Below are 18,887 nucleotides of genomic sequence, written 5' to 3'. Positions count from 1 at the left end.
ACTACTCCTCCATTGGGGCCCTCTCCTGTGAGGTACCAGCAGGCTCTGGCTTCACCTGAAGCATAAATGCTTTATTGTCGCCTTAGGGTTCTCAGGCAGGTGGGTCAGCTGCATGTCATGGGTGGGCAGGAAATGTCCCAATGGCACATTGAGTTGATGGCAGAGCCAAGATCAGCTCTTAGTGCCTCTTCTGTCCACCCTGCAGCTCCCCAAGTCCCACTGCGCTTGGGTAGCTGGGATAGGGTGCAAGTGGGTCATTCATAGGCTTCCCTAGGGGCCTTCTCAGATGAGTCATTTGTCCTGAAGGAAGCCCCCGGCCCCCGCATGTTCCCCCACATCCTCTCATAAGTGCCTTCAGCCTGTATCCTCCTCATTAGCCTGCTGAGAAAGTTTTAAAATTAACAGTCACATTTGGATGGTCGGTGCCACGCCTGGGGAGGTCCTATACTCCTGTGACTCTCGTGCCAGTCCCCAGCCATTTTTCTGTGGCATGGGGCTGCTCTGCCCAGCTCCCTGTGTAGGCTGAGCCCATCAATCCACGCACGCGGCCCTTCAGGCCAAAGCTCTGCACATCCTCCTTCCTCCTGCTGCCCCTCCTGCAGCGGCCCTGCTCCGCCTCTCCCGGCTGCCTTCACACCTCCCCCCCGCCCCCCCCCTCCCCCCCCAGTCCAGGCCAGGGCTCCGTCTTCTGGTGCATTCTGCCTTCGGGGTGACGTGTTCCCTGTGGGCGCACCGGCTTACAAACCTCTTCTGATTCCTTGACCTCAGCCCTTGGCAGGGCTCTGCAGCCTTCCAGTCAGCGGACCTGGGCCCAATTCCAAAGCCAGAGTCTGTCCCCACCCATCCTGCGACCTCATCTCTCCAGGCGGGAGGGTGGGGGAAGAGGCGCGACTTCAGAACTAGCAGCCCATCCACTAGAGCCGACCCCACGACCACAAGAGGGCGGGGCCTGGCACTGGGGAACTGGTCCTCGCGCACGCCCTCAGTTGGAAAGAAAGTCGATGGCGGCGCGCACGGAGCGATTGGTGCTGACGTCGACGGCGGTGACCTTAATCTCGGTGTCGCCAAACTGCATGGCGGCGCGGATCTCGCGGCGGCCGGAGGACGCACCGTCGTAGGGCTCTAGCTCCAGGCTGAGCGCGCCGCACTTGCGCACGCCGGGGTCTGTGATGAAGCGCGCGTCCTCGGCGGCGCAGCAGTACAGGTTGATGAGCACGCGCCGCTGGCCCGGGCGCGCCGGGCAATAGCTGCGCCGCACCTCCTCACCCAGGGCCACCGACTGCTCGGCGGCCACGAAGCGCTCGAAGACGTCGGTGCACCAGCGACGGCCGTCGCGGACCAGCAGTTTCTCGGGCGGGTGGCGCCCAGCCACGAATCGGTTGAGCACGCCTACGCCGTAGGTGAGCGGCGAGCGGCGCACCCGCACCACGCCCGGCGCTTGCCCGAACAGCACCGCGCCCTTGAGGATGGTGAGGCCCACGTCGTGCGGGACCACCACGCGCAGGCCGCGGGCGCCCAGCGCCGCCTGCACCGCGTGCTGCAGCACAGCCGACTCGGCAAAGCCGCCCACCAGGAACAGCAGCTTCACGCCCTGCACCTCGGGCCGTGCCAGCAGCGCCTCTGCGGGAGGGGGCGGGAGGAGAGGATGGAAAGGGAGGTGACAAAGAGCACCAGCCTCTGAGGCCGCCGCGGTGAGGCCTCGGGCACCTCCCCTCCACCATCCTGCATCCTGCTGGCAACTAGAAGCTAGCCATCTCACCCTAAAACGGTAGGCGGGTTCTGAGGAAGAAAAACCGAGTTTTCACTGAGTGCTCCAGGCAGCCTTCACGGGCTCTGCTTCCCTGACACTCTACCCCCCTTTTCCTCCTCCTCCATGTCCTGGAGGGCAAAGAGATAAGGATACGCATTTACAGTGCCTGCTGCCCACTGTGGGCGCATCTCTAGTACTTCAGCTCTTTAAGTCTCTATGATAACAGTTTTGGGAACCCCGTGCTATCACTCCGTTTTATGAATGAGGAAACTGAGGCACCAGAGGGTCTTTCACTTGGAGAGGCTGTACACATCATCCCTCCTAGCTCTTAATACCCACCACACTGTGTCCTCCGGTTGTCCCAGATGATTCTGGGTCTCATTCCGGTGTTTGGATGTGTGGAGGGTCCGGGCACTAATAAGGAGGGGTCATTCCTGCGTCCGAGTGTGAATGTGGGGGTTAGTGGAGGACCCAAGCTTCGGTACTCACCTATGTGCTGGATGATCCCACTGACCGTGGGCTGAAAGAGCTCGTTCATGGCCTCACAAGTCATCCTGAGCATCCCCTGTGAGGACCACTTCACGAAGTTCACGCTGTTGGTGAAGGGGGCACAGGCTCATGGGCTGGGGTCTGGAGCTCCACCCCTGCTCCAGGCCCGTGTGCACTGGGCACTGACTGCATGTTGTGTCCTTCCACCCCACTCCCTCAGGAGCTTTTTAGCCGTCTGCCTGCTCCAGTTCCAGGCATGAAGTCCCAGGAGAGGAGCCTCCAGGCAGAGGAGCGAAGGCGCCCTGGCCCGCATGGTGTGTGTGGCTGTGGGGGTGCAGGGAGGCGCAAAATGTCGTCCCTTTCCCTGGGGGCTCAAGATTCTCTTGCCACGGATCGGGCCTGAGGATTCTAGCTGGGGTGCTTAGGCCCCTCCCCTGACTCCAGCTGGTAAGACATGTACACAGGGCAGATTGGGCAGACCTCCCACTGTCCTCTGGGGCCCACATCCTCCCTTGCAGGGGCGTCCGGCATCCGCAAACCCTGCTTGAGTCCTTGGTCCCCGGGCCCACCTGCTCCGGCGCAGGGCTGTCTCCACGTTGTGGCCTCGCTGCTTGCGGTAGAAGTCAATGAAGGAGAAAGGCAGCGAGATGTTGAGTGCCCCTGCACGGTGTGGGCCTGCCGTGCGTTTGCGGGCCTCAAAGGCGATGGTCAGATCCACCCAGGCTGCCGGGCGTTGCCTTTTGAAGGTGGCGATGAAGTCTTCTCCAAAGATGCGTCCCAGCAGCTGCTCAAAAGCCAGGTCCACGCCCACCGCGCCATAGGGGCCGCCTGAGATCCGGCAGGGAGTGAGGGGGGAGTCAGCGCAGACTCAACCGCCAGGGGGCATTGGCGGGGCCTGGGCGCGCTGGGCACCAAGGGTGCTGGCTGGCTACTCACCAGATGCCTTGTAGAGTTCCTTTAGCGTGCCATGCGGCTGCTCCAGCTGGTGCACGGTCAGGTCCACCGTGCCTCCCCCGCAGTCTGCCACCACGTAGCGGTCTCCTGCGGCGGCGAGCGTGAGCACACACTCCTGGCTTGCTTTGCACCCTCAGCTCTGCGCCCCTTCCAGGTTCACCCAGCCCCCAGCCCTGCCCCAGTCGCTAGCCTTGCCTGCGGGGAGGATGGGGGTGGGGTGGCTGTAAGGGACTTCAGGTGCTTGAACCTTACGCCAATGGGTTACGGGCTCAAGGTTTTGGAGGAAAATGTTTCCAGGGCTCTGCAACTCCATCCGCGGAGAATCTCCAGAAGTGGGAGTTAGGGGCGCGGCTGAGTGGGGTGGGGGTGCAGGTGACCATGAGACTGACAGGTTAGGTGCAGCTAATGGAGGAGGAGGGTCTGCGTTTCTAAGGTCTGAACCCCACTTCGCAAATGTTCCCATGCCCCCAATCAGTATATGGTGACCCGCAGGGCTCAAGAAACACCCGTCCACCCCCACCCCCACCTGCTTGCATCTCTGCCCACAGCTCTCCGACGCCGGACTCCACCAGGAACGTGCGGCTGTGGCGGGACCGGCGCAGCTGCTCGCGGGCTGGGGGTTGAGGGACAGCAGGACAGTGGGGTTAGAAGGAGGTGCCTCAGCTACCACACTCGACCCCATCCTCCCACCAGCACCCTCCATGCGCATCTGGAGCAGCCAGTTCTTCTGAAACTCCTGCTCTACTCCTAAGTAGACCTCAAAGGTCTGGACCTCAAAGGATCCAGAAATCCCGATGCAGTAATCTCAGGTGCTGTGACCAACAGCTGAGGGGAAGGAAGTATTTCTGGCCTCAGGACATTCCCTTAACGTAGGTGGGCTGGGGCCACTGCAAAATAGGGGTTAGGAGAGCTTGGAGGAGCTGTGTGTGTGTGGGGGGGGGAACTTGGGGGGTCCAGGGGAGCCTGGGACTTGGGATTTCTCCTAGTCATGGGAGGTGGCATCTGGGAGAGTGACTAAGACTGACCATAGCTGTCTCAGTGCACGGCCCTGGCACTGGAGTTTGAGCTTGGTAGCAGCAGCTCAGGGCTGTTGTGGGGGAGGAAGAAGACAGCTGATGTGCCAGGATGGTAGAAGCTGCTGATTCAGTGGCTGTTTAAGAGAAAACTGAAGACCACCTTTGACTCAGAGTAGGGGCTGATTTCTTCCTTTCTCACCTGAGCACTTCCCCTCAGGGCAGGTTGTGTCCCCCTACCCTCAGATTCAGGACTGGGATGGAGTCCTGCCCTGCTCAGACAGTGCTCCCCCAGGACAAGGTGAAATCTCTATCCTCAGATTGGGCTCCCCCAGGTCAGGGCTGCACCTCCTTCCTCAGACTGAATTCCACCAGAGATGTGGCTGGGGGGGGGGGGGGAGGTATCCTCTTCGTGTGGGACATGGCTGAGTGTCTGGCCTCAGTTACCCTCTGACCCTCCCAGGACAAATGTAATACCACCAGTCAGTGCCCCTGAGTGCAGCTCACCCTGCCGGAAGCTGGAATCGATGGAGCGGCGCTCACCCAGGCGTCCACTGCCTGGAGCCCGGCTGCTTAGGTCCACGAGCTGGTGTAGACGCAGCTTGCGGCAATAGACAGAGGCAGCCTCTGGCTCCAGGGCGATGAGTAGTTGGTCTGCATCCTCCCTCGACACCAGGCCAGCCTGGGAATAGGTGGTGGACGGGGCCAGGGACCTCCATGGGCCAAGTGTCATACCTAAGATGGCACCTCAGGGCAGGCAACCAGGGCCTTTGGGGCTCCCACCTCCTCCCCATCACACCTCACCCATGCTAGGCCTCCCAGGCTCCTCCAAGCTGCACAAATTTGGAGCTGCCTCACGGCTACCCTGTGACCAGGCTGGGGAGGGCCATGGCCATGGCCAAGAATACCATGGGGTTGCCCAGCAGGAAGAGACCCTAGACAGTGAAAACCGAGAGCATCTGGGACGTGCCCCTCTAAGCTGCCCAGGCTGTAGCAAGGTCCCCTTCACAGGTACAGGGCTGGCCAGCTGAGCACTGGCTGAGTCTGTAAGCCCAGACTCTAGCACAGTGTGTATGGGGTGTAATGGCCAGACCACCAATCAGAGGAGGTGGTATGGGGGGGGGGGTCACCTTTGGCTCACTGAGCCCTTTTCCTTCACCAGGCTGGTGTCAGATAATAGCCACAGGCCTCCCCAGTCCCTGGAGAACTCTGTTCCCCAGAGAATCAGATATAGGCATCAAGAGACTCTCAACAGTGAAATTCCAGGCGCCAGGAGGGGCCAGTTGTGAGGAGAAAAACACTTGGGATCTGTTACTTCCTATATTGGGACAGGGGATCCCTGTGGGAAGTACTTTATGGTTTTGTGGGGTTCCCTGGATTCTGACCAGGTGGGGGTTGGGGACGGGTGGGTATCGAGACTTCCTGCCCAGGGCCAGCCCTTCCTGAGCTGGCAGCCAGGAACAGTGTGGGAGGAAGCAGAGTGGATAAACCAGCAGGGGGCACTAGGGTGGGGGGTGTTTATTCTGGCTGGGCACAGCCTTGCTTTCATCCTGGTCTCTGTGGGGTGGGGGAATGCCCACCACCTCAGGGTTAGCTCCTTCCAGTGACAAGTGTAGGCACCTGCAGACCTGGCACCTGGGGCATGCCTGGCCCACAGGAGCGTGGGGGGTTGAGGGTTCTGGTATCTTCCAGAGGGTGCACAGGCAAACCTTTTGGAGGTCCTTGGGTGTCCCCCAAGGCCCCAGGGGGAGGACCAAGCAATGAGTTTTGCTCTGAGAGGCTGTGCTCCCCTCTTTCCCCACCCCATCTTACTGGAGGTGGGGGAACCTGAGTTGTGCACTCAGGTCCCCCCAGTCTCCAGACCTTTGGGCATCTCTTATGGTAGGAAGCCCAGGAAGCACTGACCCAAATCACCTCCCTTCATAGTTTCGTAGTCCTGTCTCCCCTACTGCAGAGCTTACAGTGGCTGGGGCATGGTGGTGGAGCCCCTGAAAATACCGGAGCTGGCTGCCCAGCTACTGTGTGTTGGCTGCTACTGGCTCCCAGCTGCCCCCCCCCATCCCTTCTCTAGAGAACTGCCCTCAGCTGAATGGAAACCACCTCACTTGGAAAGGTTTCCCCCTCACCTCCAGCAACCAACAACAGACTGATATGGATATACAAAAAAGCGGGCCCCCTTGCCTTCCTGTGGTCAACTGCTGGGTACAGTTCTCCCTCCAGTGCTCTTCATGGGATTGGGCTGAGGCTAGACTCCAGTTGAGACCACATTCCTGCTCGGCTCTTTCTCTTGGCCCATTTCCCTCACTCCTCTTTCTCCCAAGAGCCCTTCTCCAATACACCACATGCATAGGACCCATCTTGGGCTCTGCTAGGAAACCCGACTTAAGACGCTGGCTAAGCTGGCCTGGGCCGAGCCTCTCGTCCCTCTGCTCTCTGTTCCTGCAGGCTCACACCCTCTCCTGGTGGTGACAACCTTCCAAAATGCCCAGCAGGGGAAGGCCAGAGGTCTTTGTACACAGTGACCAGTCCCCAGGGTGGTGGGTGAATGAGAGTCTGGGGCCGTCCCTAGAGCCCTCCAGAGCTATGCCCACTGGTCTGCCCTGCACATCCTCACCAGGTAGGCAGCCTCACGCATGAACTGCTTGGCAGGCTGTTTCCAGATGGCAGGCACCGTCAACACCCAGCGCACGGTGTCCTTCTCTGGCAGCGATGGGCACTGCTCCCTCAGCTCCTGGAGCAGGAGGGGGCAATGAGAGGTAGGCTGGCTTGGGTTGCGGGGGTGGGAGGTGTCTTCAGCCTTCTATGGGAGCTGGAGGGACTAATCAGGCCTCAGGAAGGACTTCCCAGCTGAGTTGGAAGAATTCCTAACACCTCCTCCCCCAACACCCGTATGGCCCATGCAGGCTCTATCAGATAGGAAGGCAGGGGCTGGCGAAAATGACCTCTGACCTCTAACGGATGGGCTGACAGGAAAAGATGGACCTGGCGGGGGTCCCTGCCCCGGTGGGCAGGGATGGGGCCACAGCACACCTGAAGGGCATGCTCCTTGAAGAAGCGTAGGGCATGGGCGAACACCTCCAGGGCAGGCATTTTCTTTCCGTTTACGGCCTCTAGCTGGGTCTTCAGGGTGAGATCCTGGCAGGAACATAGGCGATTCTGCAGGAGGCCATAGCTCTACCCCCATTTCCTGACAAACTCTCTCTGAAAATCACGCCATTTCCTGGTGCTTCCCCTCCGAAGTGTGGGCTCAGCTGGGCTCTCCTGCTAATCCAGGAGAACACCAGTTCTGTCCCCAGCCCTCTCTTTAGCCCCGCCCTCCTCTAATCCCGGCCTCACCCCTTAGCCCCTCCTCCACTTTGACTCCCAAGCCCCCTCAGCCTCTCCTCACCTTTTACCTTTGCTCACCCTCCTTGAGCCCTGCCCTTTCCCCTCCTGCCCCCGCCTCCTGGGCCGGAGTGTCCCGAGCCAGAATGTGCCTTACAGTGGCGCTGTGGATCTTCATCTTGAACTTCTCGAAATAGAGCCAGTCCCGCGCCTCCTCAGGGTCCAGATCGTGGTAGTAATCGCGGGCAGTGTAGCCAAAGCTGTGAAAGGCGCCCTCCGGGGTCAACAGCAGGCAGGTGGGGGTCTTCTGGTGGGCCACTCCTGGGTCCCCGCCCTCCCATTTCCTGTGGGGGCACAGGACTGTCAGTGTTGTCAGCGAAACCCTCCCTTCCTGAGGTTGGGTACCCGCTCTGGAATCAGCTGTGTGACCTTGGGTAGGCCACCTAGCCTTCCTGAGCAGCAGTCTTCCTACGTGTAATATGGAGATAATAATAGTACCTACCTCTTAGAGTTCTCGTGAAGACAGTGCTTGGCATCCACTCAAATCTCCATAAAATGCTGCTCATGGGATCCTTTCTATCCATGGGGCCACAGGACCTATCAACATTCTCAGCTCCTGCTTCCTTCTATGAGGTACACCATTGGCCTTCGCCTCCCTCCTTAAGCAGCAGCAGGCCATCATCTACCTGCCTGGGTCTGGCCTCCTGACGTATCTCTTGAGGACTCTAGCAGAGGCTTTCTCCCAGCCAGATGGTGTGCCCTCCTCTAGGCTGTCTTCCACCGCCAAGCTTCTTGTTTCTCCCCTTCCTCTAACTTCTCTGATGCCCTGAACCCTCTAGGCCAAGCTTGTCCCCTGCAGCCTTTAGGGGAGAGAACTGGGCATCCAGGCAGAAGGCACAGCATGTGGAGAGGTGTGAAAGCGCAGGGATAACCAGCTACAGGCTGGCTCAAAATGCAGAAGGAGAAAATACAGGAATGTTAAGGTCAGCTAGGGAAGAGCATCAAATGCCACATCTGAATTCTTTTGGTGGGCTTTAAGTAGAAGAATGAAGAATCATGACCACATTTGCTTTTAGAAAAGTCACCGGTTGATCTTTGTGGTAGCAGCAGCAGTGACCACCATTCAGTCGCTGGTATGTAGCTTTTTATTCGCACCCAGGAGCTTCACACTCAGGAGCTACACACCCTCGAGGTGGCTAGCCAGGAGACAGTTGCCCAGATCAAGGCTCACATGGACTTGTTGGAGGGCCATGCTCCAAGGAGATCAAATCGTGCTCTTGACAGGCACACCCCTAGAAGATGAAGTTATCAGGGCCTGTGTGGGGTAGAGGCTCTGACCACTCTGGGGGAACCATCCACATGCTTGGAGGCAAAGTCCATGGTTCTCTGGGCCATGATGGGAAAGTAAGGGGGCAGACTCCCAAAGTGGCCAAACAGGAGAAAAAGAAGACAGGCCAGGCCAAGCAGTGGATGCAGTAAAACTGGTGCTTTGTTAATGTTGTGCCCACCATTGTCAAAAGAAGGGCCCCAATGCCAACTCTTAAGTCCTTTGTAATCCTGGCTTTCTCTAATAAAGCTACTTAGCGAGTCAAAAAAGAAAGAAAAGAAAAGAAAAGAAGAGAAGAGAAGAGAAAAGAAAAAAGAAAAGAAAAGAAAAGAGAAAAAGAAAAAAGAAAGGTCACTGGTCCCCACATGGCAACAGATGGAGGGGAGGAAAAATGGAGAAGGAAAACCAGAGACGAGGATTTTGCAACCATCCAGGTGAGAGTGGGTGGGGCTGAACTTAGGGGTTGTGGCTGTGGAGAGAAGTGGCTGGGTGTTCCAGAGATACTAGAGAGGTAGAAGTGATAGGGCTTGGTGACTGGTAGGGTGGGGAGGGTTTGGGAAGAAGCCAAGATGTCCCCCAATTACTTCCTGTGACTGTCTCGTCCACAGGACTGAGACACTGTCCTTTCTTGTGTCCTCTGCCCCAACATAGGGTCCAGCATGGTCTCAACGGTGTGCACTGACAAACATGCCAGCTGGGATGTCCTGCAGCCCCTTGAGGGCTGTAAGTGCCCAGAGCCATTGTGGCCTAAATGTGGATGTGGGTGGAGCAGAGAAAGGGGAAGGGCAGTTCATGCTCATGCAGGTCAAGTTCCTTGTATCTTTGGGGAAGTAACCCTTATGTTTGTTTCTCCATCCACCCCGCCATCTACCCTTCTGGGCCCTGGGGAAGCCCCTTTGCTCCCTCATCCCAATCTGGGTTGGAGCTTTGGGGTCTTCTAGAAGGGCCTTGCACCTACTGGCTGCAGCTTCCCTAAGACATAAAGGATCAGGGTCTTGAGGCCTGGAGGGGAGTATCAAATGTGTTGTTCAAACAAAACTCAACTATATCAGGATGTATTTTTTTTGAACATCTCTTTCATAACAGCTGTGTAACTTGTCAACTCAGCCCTCTGGTCCTTCATGTCCCTGTCCTTCACCTGAGGTGTTGAACCTAGGAATCTGCCTGTAGGAGTCTACTGCACAGAAATCCCAGCACAGGTTTTCAAGGAAGGACATTCATTGCAGCACTTTGTGTAATAGTGAAAAATTAGAGGACAAGAAACCTCCTAAAACTATCAGTAGAAAAGTGGACAAATTATGTCTGTACTCCGCAGCTGTTAAAAGAAATTGTGGCTTCAGCAGGAGCCTATATAAGAACAGGCCTGTCAACCAAGATGCATGCCCAGAGCCCAAGGGAGCCAGGCGGGCTGCCTTGTTTTTGTTTGGCTTGTTCATTTTTCTTTTTCCTTTTTTAAGAAAAAATAAAGCAGGTGGATTTGAAAAAAAAAAAGAAGAAAGAAATTGTGGCTTTATGTGTTGACACAAAACATCTACAAAATAATGTTGAAAGCTTAAAGTAAGGCAAGTTGTATGATATCCCATTTTTATTTTAAATTCTTTCTTTAGTGTTTATTTATTTTTGAAAGAGAGACAGAGTGTGAGTGGCAGAGGGGCAGAGAGAGAGGGAGACACAGAATTGGAAGCAGGCTCCAGGCTCTGAGCTGTCAGCACAGAGCCCAACCTGGAGCTCGAACTCGTGGACCATGAGATCGTGACCTGAGCCAAAGTTGGATGCTTAACCGACTGAGCCACCAGACACCCCTCCCACTTTTATTTTACAGACATATGTGCATATATGCCTGTGTGCATTTGTGTACAAGCCCAGAAAGGCATTTGTGTATTTAACTGTAACATTTTTTAAAATTAAAAATGAAGCCCAGGGGCTCCTGGGTGGCTCAGTTGGTTAAACATCAGATTCTAGATTTCGGCTCAGGTCATGATCTCACGGTTCATAGGTTGAGACTCATGCTGGGCTCTGTGCTGACAGCATGGAGCCTGCATGGGATTCTGTCTTCCTCTCTCTCTCTCCCTCCCTTGCTTGCACTCCTCTCTCTCAAAATAAATAAGTAGGGGCGCCTGGGTGGCGCAGTCGGTTAAGCGTCCGACTTCAGCCAGGTCACGATCTCGCGGTCCGTGAGTTCGAGCCCCGCGTCAGGCTCTGGGCTGATGGCTCAGAGCCTGGAGCCTGTTTCCGATTCTGTGTCTCCCTCTCTCTCTGCCCCTCCCCCGTTCATGCTCTGTCTCTCTCTGTCCCAAAAATAAATAAACGTTGAAAAAAAAATTTTTAAAAAAAAAATCAAAATAAATAAGTAAACTTAAAAAAAAAATGAAACCCAAAATTTCTATTGGGTGTTTCTCTGATTGAGGATGGGGCCCAGGCCTAGGACCCATCCTCTAACTTTCTGCCCCCACAGGAAGCCCCAAGCTAGGGATGGAGGGAGCTCTGGAGAGACCCCATGTCTCTTCAGTGACAGTCTTTCTGAGACCAGGCCCATCCCAGGGAGTGAGGACCCCCCCGCCCCAATCTCCCAGCTCAGCCACCCTCACCTCATCATGTGGATGGCTTCAGGATCACTGGCAAAGCTGAAGGCATAGCCACTGGAGGTGGTGCCAAAGTCAATGGCCACCACCACAGAGAAGGGAGCATGCTGGGGGGCTCGGGCCTCGGGCTTCTGTGAGGACAAGATCCAGAGTCAGGCAGCAGCCCAAGGGGCCGACTGACTGCCTGCCGAAGCCCCTCCTCTCCCCTGGCTGTGGTCCAGACTGGCCCCGGCTCCAGCCACCTGCCCCAAATCCCCTCCCCTCCTAGCCTCCAGGCTAAGCCCTGGAACTGCAACTGCTCAGAAGCCCAAGGCCTCTCAGGTCACCCTCTGCAGCTTGTGGCGTAAGCTCTTGCTTTCCTCTTTCGGTTCTCTGTCCACCTTCTGCCTGGCTGGCCTGAGCCCCACCCCCATCTCACAGCACCGCACAGCCCCGGCCCAGCTGAGAGCAATCTCGCTCTTCTGGGCAGCTTCGGTAACACACAGACCTGTGTATATTTGACCCCCTAGATCTTTGTGTCCACAGTGACACGACCAGATTCTGTCAGTTTTGTGGCAGAGAAGAAAGGCCTGTGCACGTGCCCAGAGCGGTTCTGCCTTCTCCCAGGCCAGGCCTGGGCTCCCTAAGAACAAGGGGGTCTCCAGGCTGCATCACTAGGTGAGGCCATCCTGGGTGGGGTGACCCAGGGAGTTTGGGAGAAGGTTATATCCTGGATACTTCAAGCTAGTAGTTTCCAAACTAACGCTTAGCAATATGTGTCTTCTCTTCCCCAGATATACCACTACATGTCAGAAGTCTCCTTGCCCGAGGCAGGCTATGGTCTATGGGTGTCACCCCAGAGTGGTGCTGCCTGGGTGTTAGTTACATTGGGCTCACCTTAGTAGACTGTTACCCCTACAGTCCAAGGTCACCTAAGGCTAACTCTTCTGCGGGGGGGACATGACTGGAGAATGCAAGGGCAAGATCCAGGCAGCACCCCCAGCCCAACCCAGGCCCTGCTAGGGCTCTGCTAGACACCAGGCCTTGCTTTCTGGAGTGTGACCTGCCTCCATACCACCCAGGCCACCCACCACCAGGATCCCTATTCCCGGGCTTACTGGAGACTGCGAGGGTGTGAGGGGGGCAATGCCACAGCTTTCCTGGGTCCTTGGGGAGCCGGGCGGGCTGGGCACGGGGGACCGCTCGGGGCTAGAGCCTGCAAAGAGAGGGTAAGTTACTCTGGCACACCATCAGGTTAGGAGCCGGTGGCTGGGCACTGGGAGGTTCCCCATCAGTCCTTGCTGGGCTGAGGCAAGGGGCACCCTGCTGCGGAAGGGGAAATAGCTGGGGAGGGAAGGAAGGACAAGACTGAGGCAGGCAGGGGAGGACTGAGGGCCTGTTATCGATTTGAGGTGACCCATCCCTGGAGGGTGACCCATGCCTCACCTGAGGACTCCTTGTCTCCCCCAGCATCCCTAAGACACAGCAGGGGCACAGCAGGCGAGGGGAGAGATAGAGAAGAATTATGAGGACTGGGGGAGACTGAGTCTAGAGACAGAAGGGCAGGAGAGATGGGTGAGTGGGCTCCTGGGGCAGGGTGAGGGTGGAGGGCAGAGAAACCAGAAGAGGTGGGGAACTGCAGACAGAACTGAGCAGCAGGAGGGGCTGTTCCCCTCCCCACTAGAGTTTGGCCACATGGTTCTAATCAGGACCTGAGGGAGTCACCCTCCCTCTCCCCCTCCCTCCACCAATGGCCAAGGATAGGCCCAGCTGGCTGTGTGGTGAGGATCAAGAAGGGGAATGGTGCTTCCCCCAGCCCAGCTCTGAGCTGAGGCATGTCCACAACACTAGGAAGTTGGATTTTGAGCCTCCCTTCCCTACAACACACGGAAACCTGGAGCCAGCATCTGGGGGCAGGAGGTCCCACTGAAACCCTCTCTCAGGCCCAGCACTGAGCTGGACCTTTGCTGGGAGGAAACAGCAGCTCCAGAAGGCAGCCCAAAGCCTGGCTTGGAGGATCAGGCAGTTTAGGGGCCTGCCTGGCTGGAAATCCCCTAGGTGTGGGCTGGTGGCTCATCACCACCCCACTGGGCGTTGCTAAGGCCCCTACCAGCAGTGCTGGGCTGCCCTGAGATTCATGTGTGGGGACAGGGAGGCTGGTCCAGGAGGCTGATGGGGTCTTGCATGAAGACCCGTGGACACGTCAACTGGTCTGGCTTGCTTTAGGCCAGGTCCTGTATTCCTTCAGTAGCTACCCTGCTGTGTGCCCTGATAGGTCCCAGCTCTTGCTGGCCTTGGGATACCCTGGGAACATGTACATGAGGGGGATTCTAGGAAGTGCCTGGACAGGGCCAGAGTCTGTCTTGAGGTGCTGGAGGGGCAGGGTTATGGTGGTCAGTGTCCCAGGGCTCCTTTTTCTAAGCGGCCAGTACGACGGGCCTGGGCCCTGCCACCAGCTCCAGCTTGAGGGGCCAAGTTGCTGTGGCTTGGGCCTGGGAAGGGAGGCAGGAAGGAAGGCCCAGCCCACCAGGTCTTTGTTAATGGACTTCCTGAGGAGTGGCCCTCCTGACTTCTGGCCTCCCACCCCTGCAGAGAGCCCAGAGCCTGCTCCCAGACCAGGCCAGAGGCAGATGAAGGTGTACACGCACATAATTCTGTGCATGCAGACCACCTGCCAATATATACACTCTCATACAAGGCCTTGAACACAGACTTCCCTCAGGCAGACAGACACAGACACACACAGACACACATACTCACACTCATACCAGGTCCCGTGTACACAGACCCTGCCCAAGACATGCAAACGCATTCAGTCCTGTGCACACAGACCCGCTGTGCACACACTCATAGACACACACTGACACACACAGTCCTGTAAGCACCAACCCTTCCTGCACAAACACACTGTCTCAAGAACCTCGTCTGGGAGAGTTGCCCATGTGCAGGCTGGGGGTGGGTCTCAGTGTCAGGATGAGAGGGGTGGTGGGTCAGGGCACAGGCTGGGGGAGGGAGGAGAGTCTTACCAATGTACAGCCCTTGCAGGCCCATCTCTGGGACAGCCAGCATCTCTGCAGGCCCTGTGACTGTCAACAGGAACAGACAAACAGAATGGCATTTATTTGTTCCTTTGTTCCCTTATTTAAAGCTTATTTATTTTAGTTATTTACTTTTGGCTAGAGTCCTTTGAAGCAAATCCCAGACATCACGTTGTTTCACCTATAAATTCTTCAATACGTCGCTCCAACAGATAAAGACTCCACAAACGTCGTTGCAACATCCTCATCATGTGTGACAATATTAACAGCAATTCCTTAGGCTCGGCTAACGTTCAGTCCCACAGTGCCAGCTTGTCTCCAAAATGTCTTAACATTTGCTTTGTTGGAATCAGGATGCTCCTAAATGTTTTCGAGTGCCCACTCTGTGCCAGGTGTTAGCAGACATTAGCGACCCAGAGAGACACTGTTCTCGCCCTGGAGGCCTACAGCCTGGTGGGGAAACTGATTACTGTAGGATAATCACCGAAGTGAATTTGAGATTACAAATGATGCTGTCAAGGTCACAGCTGGATACAAACCAAGCAGAAAGGCTTGGTAAGGCTAGAGAGAGAGGCTGGGCTGGGCTGGGCTGATCCTCTAGGCAGACCCTCCAGGACCCTATTTTAGATTTGGTTTTATATGACGGGGAACAGCAAATCTTGAAAGGTTTGAAGTAGCTGAGCAGAATTGGGGGCATGACTAAATCTGCATTTTAAAAAGTCCCTTGGCTGTATGGAGAGTGCAGATTGCAGCAGGCAGTTTGGAAGCAGAAGCCCTATGGGGGCACCAGGCGACAGATGATGGTGGTAGCTATGTGTCTTGAGACAGAAGTCGAGTTCTGAAGTTAGAGAGACCAACAGCGCTGATAGAAGATGGCTGGATTGGATATTGGGGATCAGGAAGAAGATGTCAAGGGTGACATTGTCCGATTCGAGCTAGGGGATGGACAGTGAGATGGAGAATACCGGAGAAGGGCAGGCTGGCAGGGGAAAGGGGCAGAGTTCTGGGTGCAGTATTGAAGCTTCCCAGAGAACAGACCAAGGAGCCAGATGGTGTATGATGCAGAGGTCAGAGAGAAAGCTGAGGGGGAGATGCACATTTGGGAGTCATGTCAAGGGAGGCCTGGCAGGGAGTAGTGGGGGAAGAGTAGGGAGAACCAGCACGGAAAGGCTGGCTGGAGGAAGGTGTGCTGCTGGAGAAGACTGGATGCTTGCTATGGTCCCATGAAGATCTCAGATCTAAGAGAAGTACGCGAAGCTAGATGCCTTTAGAGGTTATTAGAGGAGCCTTGCAACACCTGTTCTAATGGCCCAAGGCCATCATTTCGGCAGAATGAAAGAGATGGGGTAGAAGTCAAGTGAGCCCGGGGAAGGAGCGAGCAGAGGGTAAGAGAATGCAGTGAGCACTTCCAAGAAGCATGGCTGAGGTCAGGGGCTGGTGTGAGGGCAGTAGCTGGAGGAACAGAAAGCCTGAGGACGGGAAGATGTGCTTTCATTTTCTTTTCTAAGATGGGAGCAACCTGAGTTTGTGTCTGAGGGCCAGGCTAGAGGCAGCAGCACCGGAGCCCCCTGGGAGCTGTTAGAAATGCACAACCTCAGGCCCCGCTCAAGACCTGTTGAGTCAGAACTTGCATTTTAACAAGATCTGTGCACATGAAAGTTTGAGAAGTGCTGCTTAACGTGTTCCTGGGCCGATCTTCAGATAACCTGTGCTAAAGTCCTCAGCTGTGGGCCTGGCAGCCCCCCTAAACAAAGGTGAGGCTGCTCAGAGCCCCCTCCCTCTCTGTAGCCAGTGGCCTGATCAGGAAGTTTTGCTAACAGAATGCAGGCGAGCGCAGAGCTGGGCACCATCACACGCATGCACACATATGCACAGCACGCACCCTTGCTCACACACAGTTTACACAGCCCAGCCCCATTGTGGACGGACACTCAGACATGTCCAGGATACTCCTGCATGGCCAGCACCATAGACATTTCCAGATACATGCAATCCTGCTGTCAGCAGAGGCGCACAGTTGGATGCCCAGGAGTGAGCATCACGGGAAAGACAGGGGCGGCTTTGGGGCACTCAGAACAGCAGAGTGATGCTAAGAAACAGGAAGGCAAATAGTGCGCATGGGTGTGGGCCTTGAGAGCCAGGACAGGGGCTGAGTGCAGGGAGAGGGAGTGGTGTGCTGGAGGTGAGCCTCCCCAGCCATGAGAGCTGATTCTGCATCTCTCTCCAACTCTGAATTCACGGACATCACATGGGTTAACTTGAAATTAGCCATGGTACAAGTATTTACACCAAGGAAATTGGCAAACACCATAGATTGGGTTTTTCTCCCTCTGAGAGAGTTGACGGTATTGACCACAGCACACCCTGTGGATTGAGGCCACAAGGGGGAAGCTGACAGCCCTGTCTGTGCATTGTTTCGATTCTTGAGCAAAAAAAACTTACTGAGCATTTGTTTGCATCAGGCTCTGCGCTAAGTGGTTGAATGAATGAATGGATTTTCTGGATGAAGGCTCTATTGTATTTAGAGGAGACTCAACCTAGAGCTACCAGGAAAAGAAGACTCAGGAGTCATCCCTCTAAGCTGGATTCCATGTCCAAATTGTGTGCCTACAGTCCTCCCACCTATCTGAAGCTGGTCCAGTTATCTCCTGTCTCTGAGCATGTGGACACGGATCGGGCCTACACTGGGGTCTCAGGGATGGCAAGGGTTTACGATTGCACCTGGCCAGAGTGCATCATGTCACCTCTCTGTGCTTCAGTGTCTTTCCTGTAAAATGGGGTATGCAGGGGGCTTGTTAAGACCTACAAGTCCAGATAAGGAAGGTGGTTGATAAGGGCAGGAACTTGGACAGATGTGAGCAGTTCTTCTTCTTTTTTTAATGTTTATTTATTTTTGAGAGAGAGAGCGGGGGATGGGCAGAGAGAGAGGGAGACACAGAATCTGAAGCAGGCTCCAGACTCTGAGCTGTCAGCACAGATTCTGATGTGGGGCTTGAACTCACAAACAGTGAGATCATGACCTGAGCCAAAGTCGGATGCTCAACAGACAGCCACCCAGGAGCCCCATATGTGAGCAGTTATTCTTATCCTTCATGATGTGGATTCTGAATTTTCTCTTGTTAGAAGTTTTTGGTCTTATTGAGACTTTTATTCTAATCATTCTGAGTTCTTTGGTGGGGGGGAGGACCTGAATCAATCTGTGTTAAAGAAGAGGGATCCTGCCAATTCCTTGAGAGTTGGAGGTAGAAGGGGCTGGTGGCCCCATATGTCTTTGGGACATCCCCCATCATGCATATGCACCCAGAAACACTTAAGGACAGTATTGGTTTCTCAAACCTACGACTGGGACAGAATCCACAGCTGGAAAGGGGGCAAAGTAGATCCTCACCGCAGGGGCTGACTAATTTCAGACTGGGGATGCTTATGGGTTTGAACATAACCGGGTGGGGCAGTTTGATTTACACAGAAAGTAATGTCATTTCCTGGCTACAAGCACAGGCTAAACTCTGGCCCCAGCTTGACCCCCACCCTACCCACAGACAGACGCTTAACCTTACCATGGAGTGACCCCTAGCCCTTGGATTCATATTGATCTCTAATCTTCAGCTTCACACTGACCCCTGGCCCTGACTTCTACCCAATAGGTATGACCTATCAGTCACTGGGGACCATGACAGGGTGTGGCTGAGTAGAGACTCGAAACGGGAGACTCCCATTCCAGAGTGCTTCCTGGACTCACAAAAGCCTAGAACTGGCCTGATGGAGAGAATTTTCCAGAGATCTCTTCCTGGGGAGGGGACATTAAGGCTGGGTACTTATGCCCCCAAAGTGCACTCAGGGTGTGTGGTGTTGCTGAATTTCAAGGCTCCACACATACCTGTCCTCTGCCTATGAGGACAAAGAGCCCACCCAGATCTTTACAGTTCCCCTCCATCCCCTGCAGGCAGGGACTGCCTCTCCCATCCACTGTTTTCTGCTCAACATCCTGCCAGCCCTTTAATGGGATGGGATTCTGTCAGCAGGCAGAGAGGCCAGGCATTTCTCCCAAGCCACAGGTTGGGCCAACCAGGGCCAAGGGACAGATCAGAAATGGCACCCAAAGAGCTGCTCCAGTCTGTCTCTAGAGAGAAGCCCTCTGGGAGAGGGACCAGTAGGAGGCTGTGGGGTAGGGAGGTTGCCTCCTCCAGTGCTGAGGCAGGGGGTACCATAAATGGTCTCCCATGGCCCCTCCCTGTCCTCAACTTTTCTTTCCATACATCCTGCCCCACCCCCTTTGGGTCCTCACCATGGGGGCTTCCAGTTACAAACAACCTCTGTTCCACAGAGCCCAAGGCTTAAAGCCCCTCCCATCCTCTGCCCACCAGGCCCCCATCACCTCCCTTACCTTCTGGGGCTCTAAAGCTGCGCTTGGTCTCACATCGAGGCCATATT

At 55.7% G+C, this 18,887-nt stretch overlaps 1 protein-coding gene and 1 pseudogene across 1 annotated transcript; one reads left to right on the top strand and one right to left on the bottom strand.

The window, feature by feature from the left end:
* Nucleotides 1-50: 50 nt before the first annotated feature.
* On the bottom strand, nucleotides 51-14,487 carry HSPA12B (heat shock protein family A (Hsp70) member 12B). Its single transcript, XM_047068468.1, has 12 exons — nucleotides 14,445-14,487; nucleotides 12,537-12,634; nucleotides 11,446-11,570; nucleotides 7,688-7,874; nucleotides 7,237-7,341; nucleotides 6,821-6,937; nucleotides 4,714-4,888; nucleotides 3,720-3,806; nucleotides 3,176-3,280; nucleotides 2,809-3,067; nucleotides 2,240-2,343; nucleotides 51-1,620 (listed from the first exon to the last, which is right to left on the bottom strand). The coding sequence occupies exons 1-12, from the start codon at nucleotides 14,485-14,487 to the stop codon at nucleotides 983-985; spliced, it is 2,043 nt and encodes a 680-aa protein (XP_046924424.1). The 3' UTR covers nucleotides 51-982.
* Nucleotides 8,113-10,511, top strand: LOC124503189 (FAU ubiquitin-like and ribosomal protein S30; annotated as a pseudogene).
* Nucleotides 14,488-18,887: the final 4,400 nt, after the last annotated feature.

The sequence above is a fragment of the Lynx rufus genome, unplaced genomic scaffold (assembly GCF_022079265.1).
Source record: "Lynx rufus isolate CCGP_SWC_20201006 ecotype Redwood Valley unplaced genomic scaffold, mLynRuf1.p SCAF_8, whole genome shotgun sequence".
NCBI lineage: Eukaryota > Metazoa > Chordata > Mammalia > Carnivora > Felidae > Lynx > Lynx rufus.
Note: the sequence above shows the minus strand (reverse complement) of the source record. Positions and strands in the feature narration are given on the sequence as shown.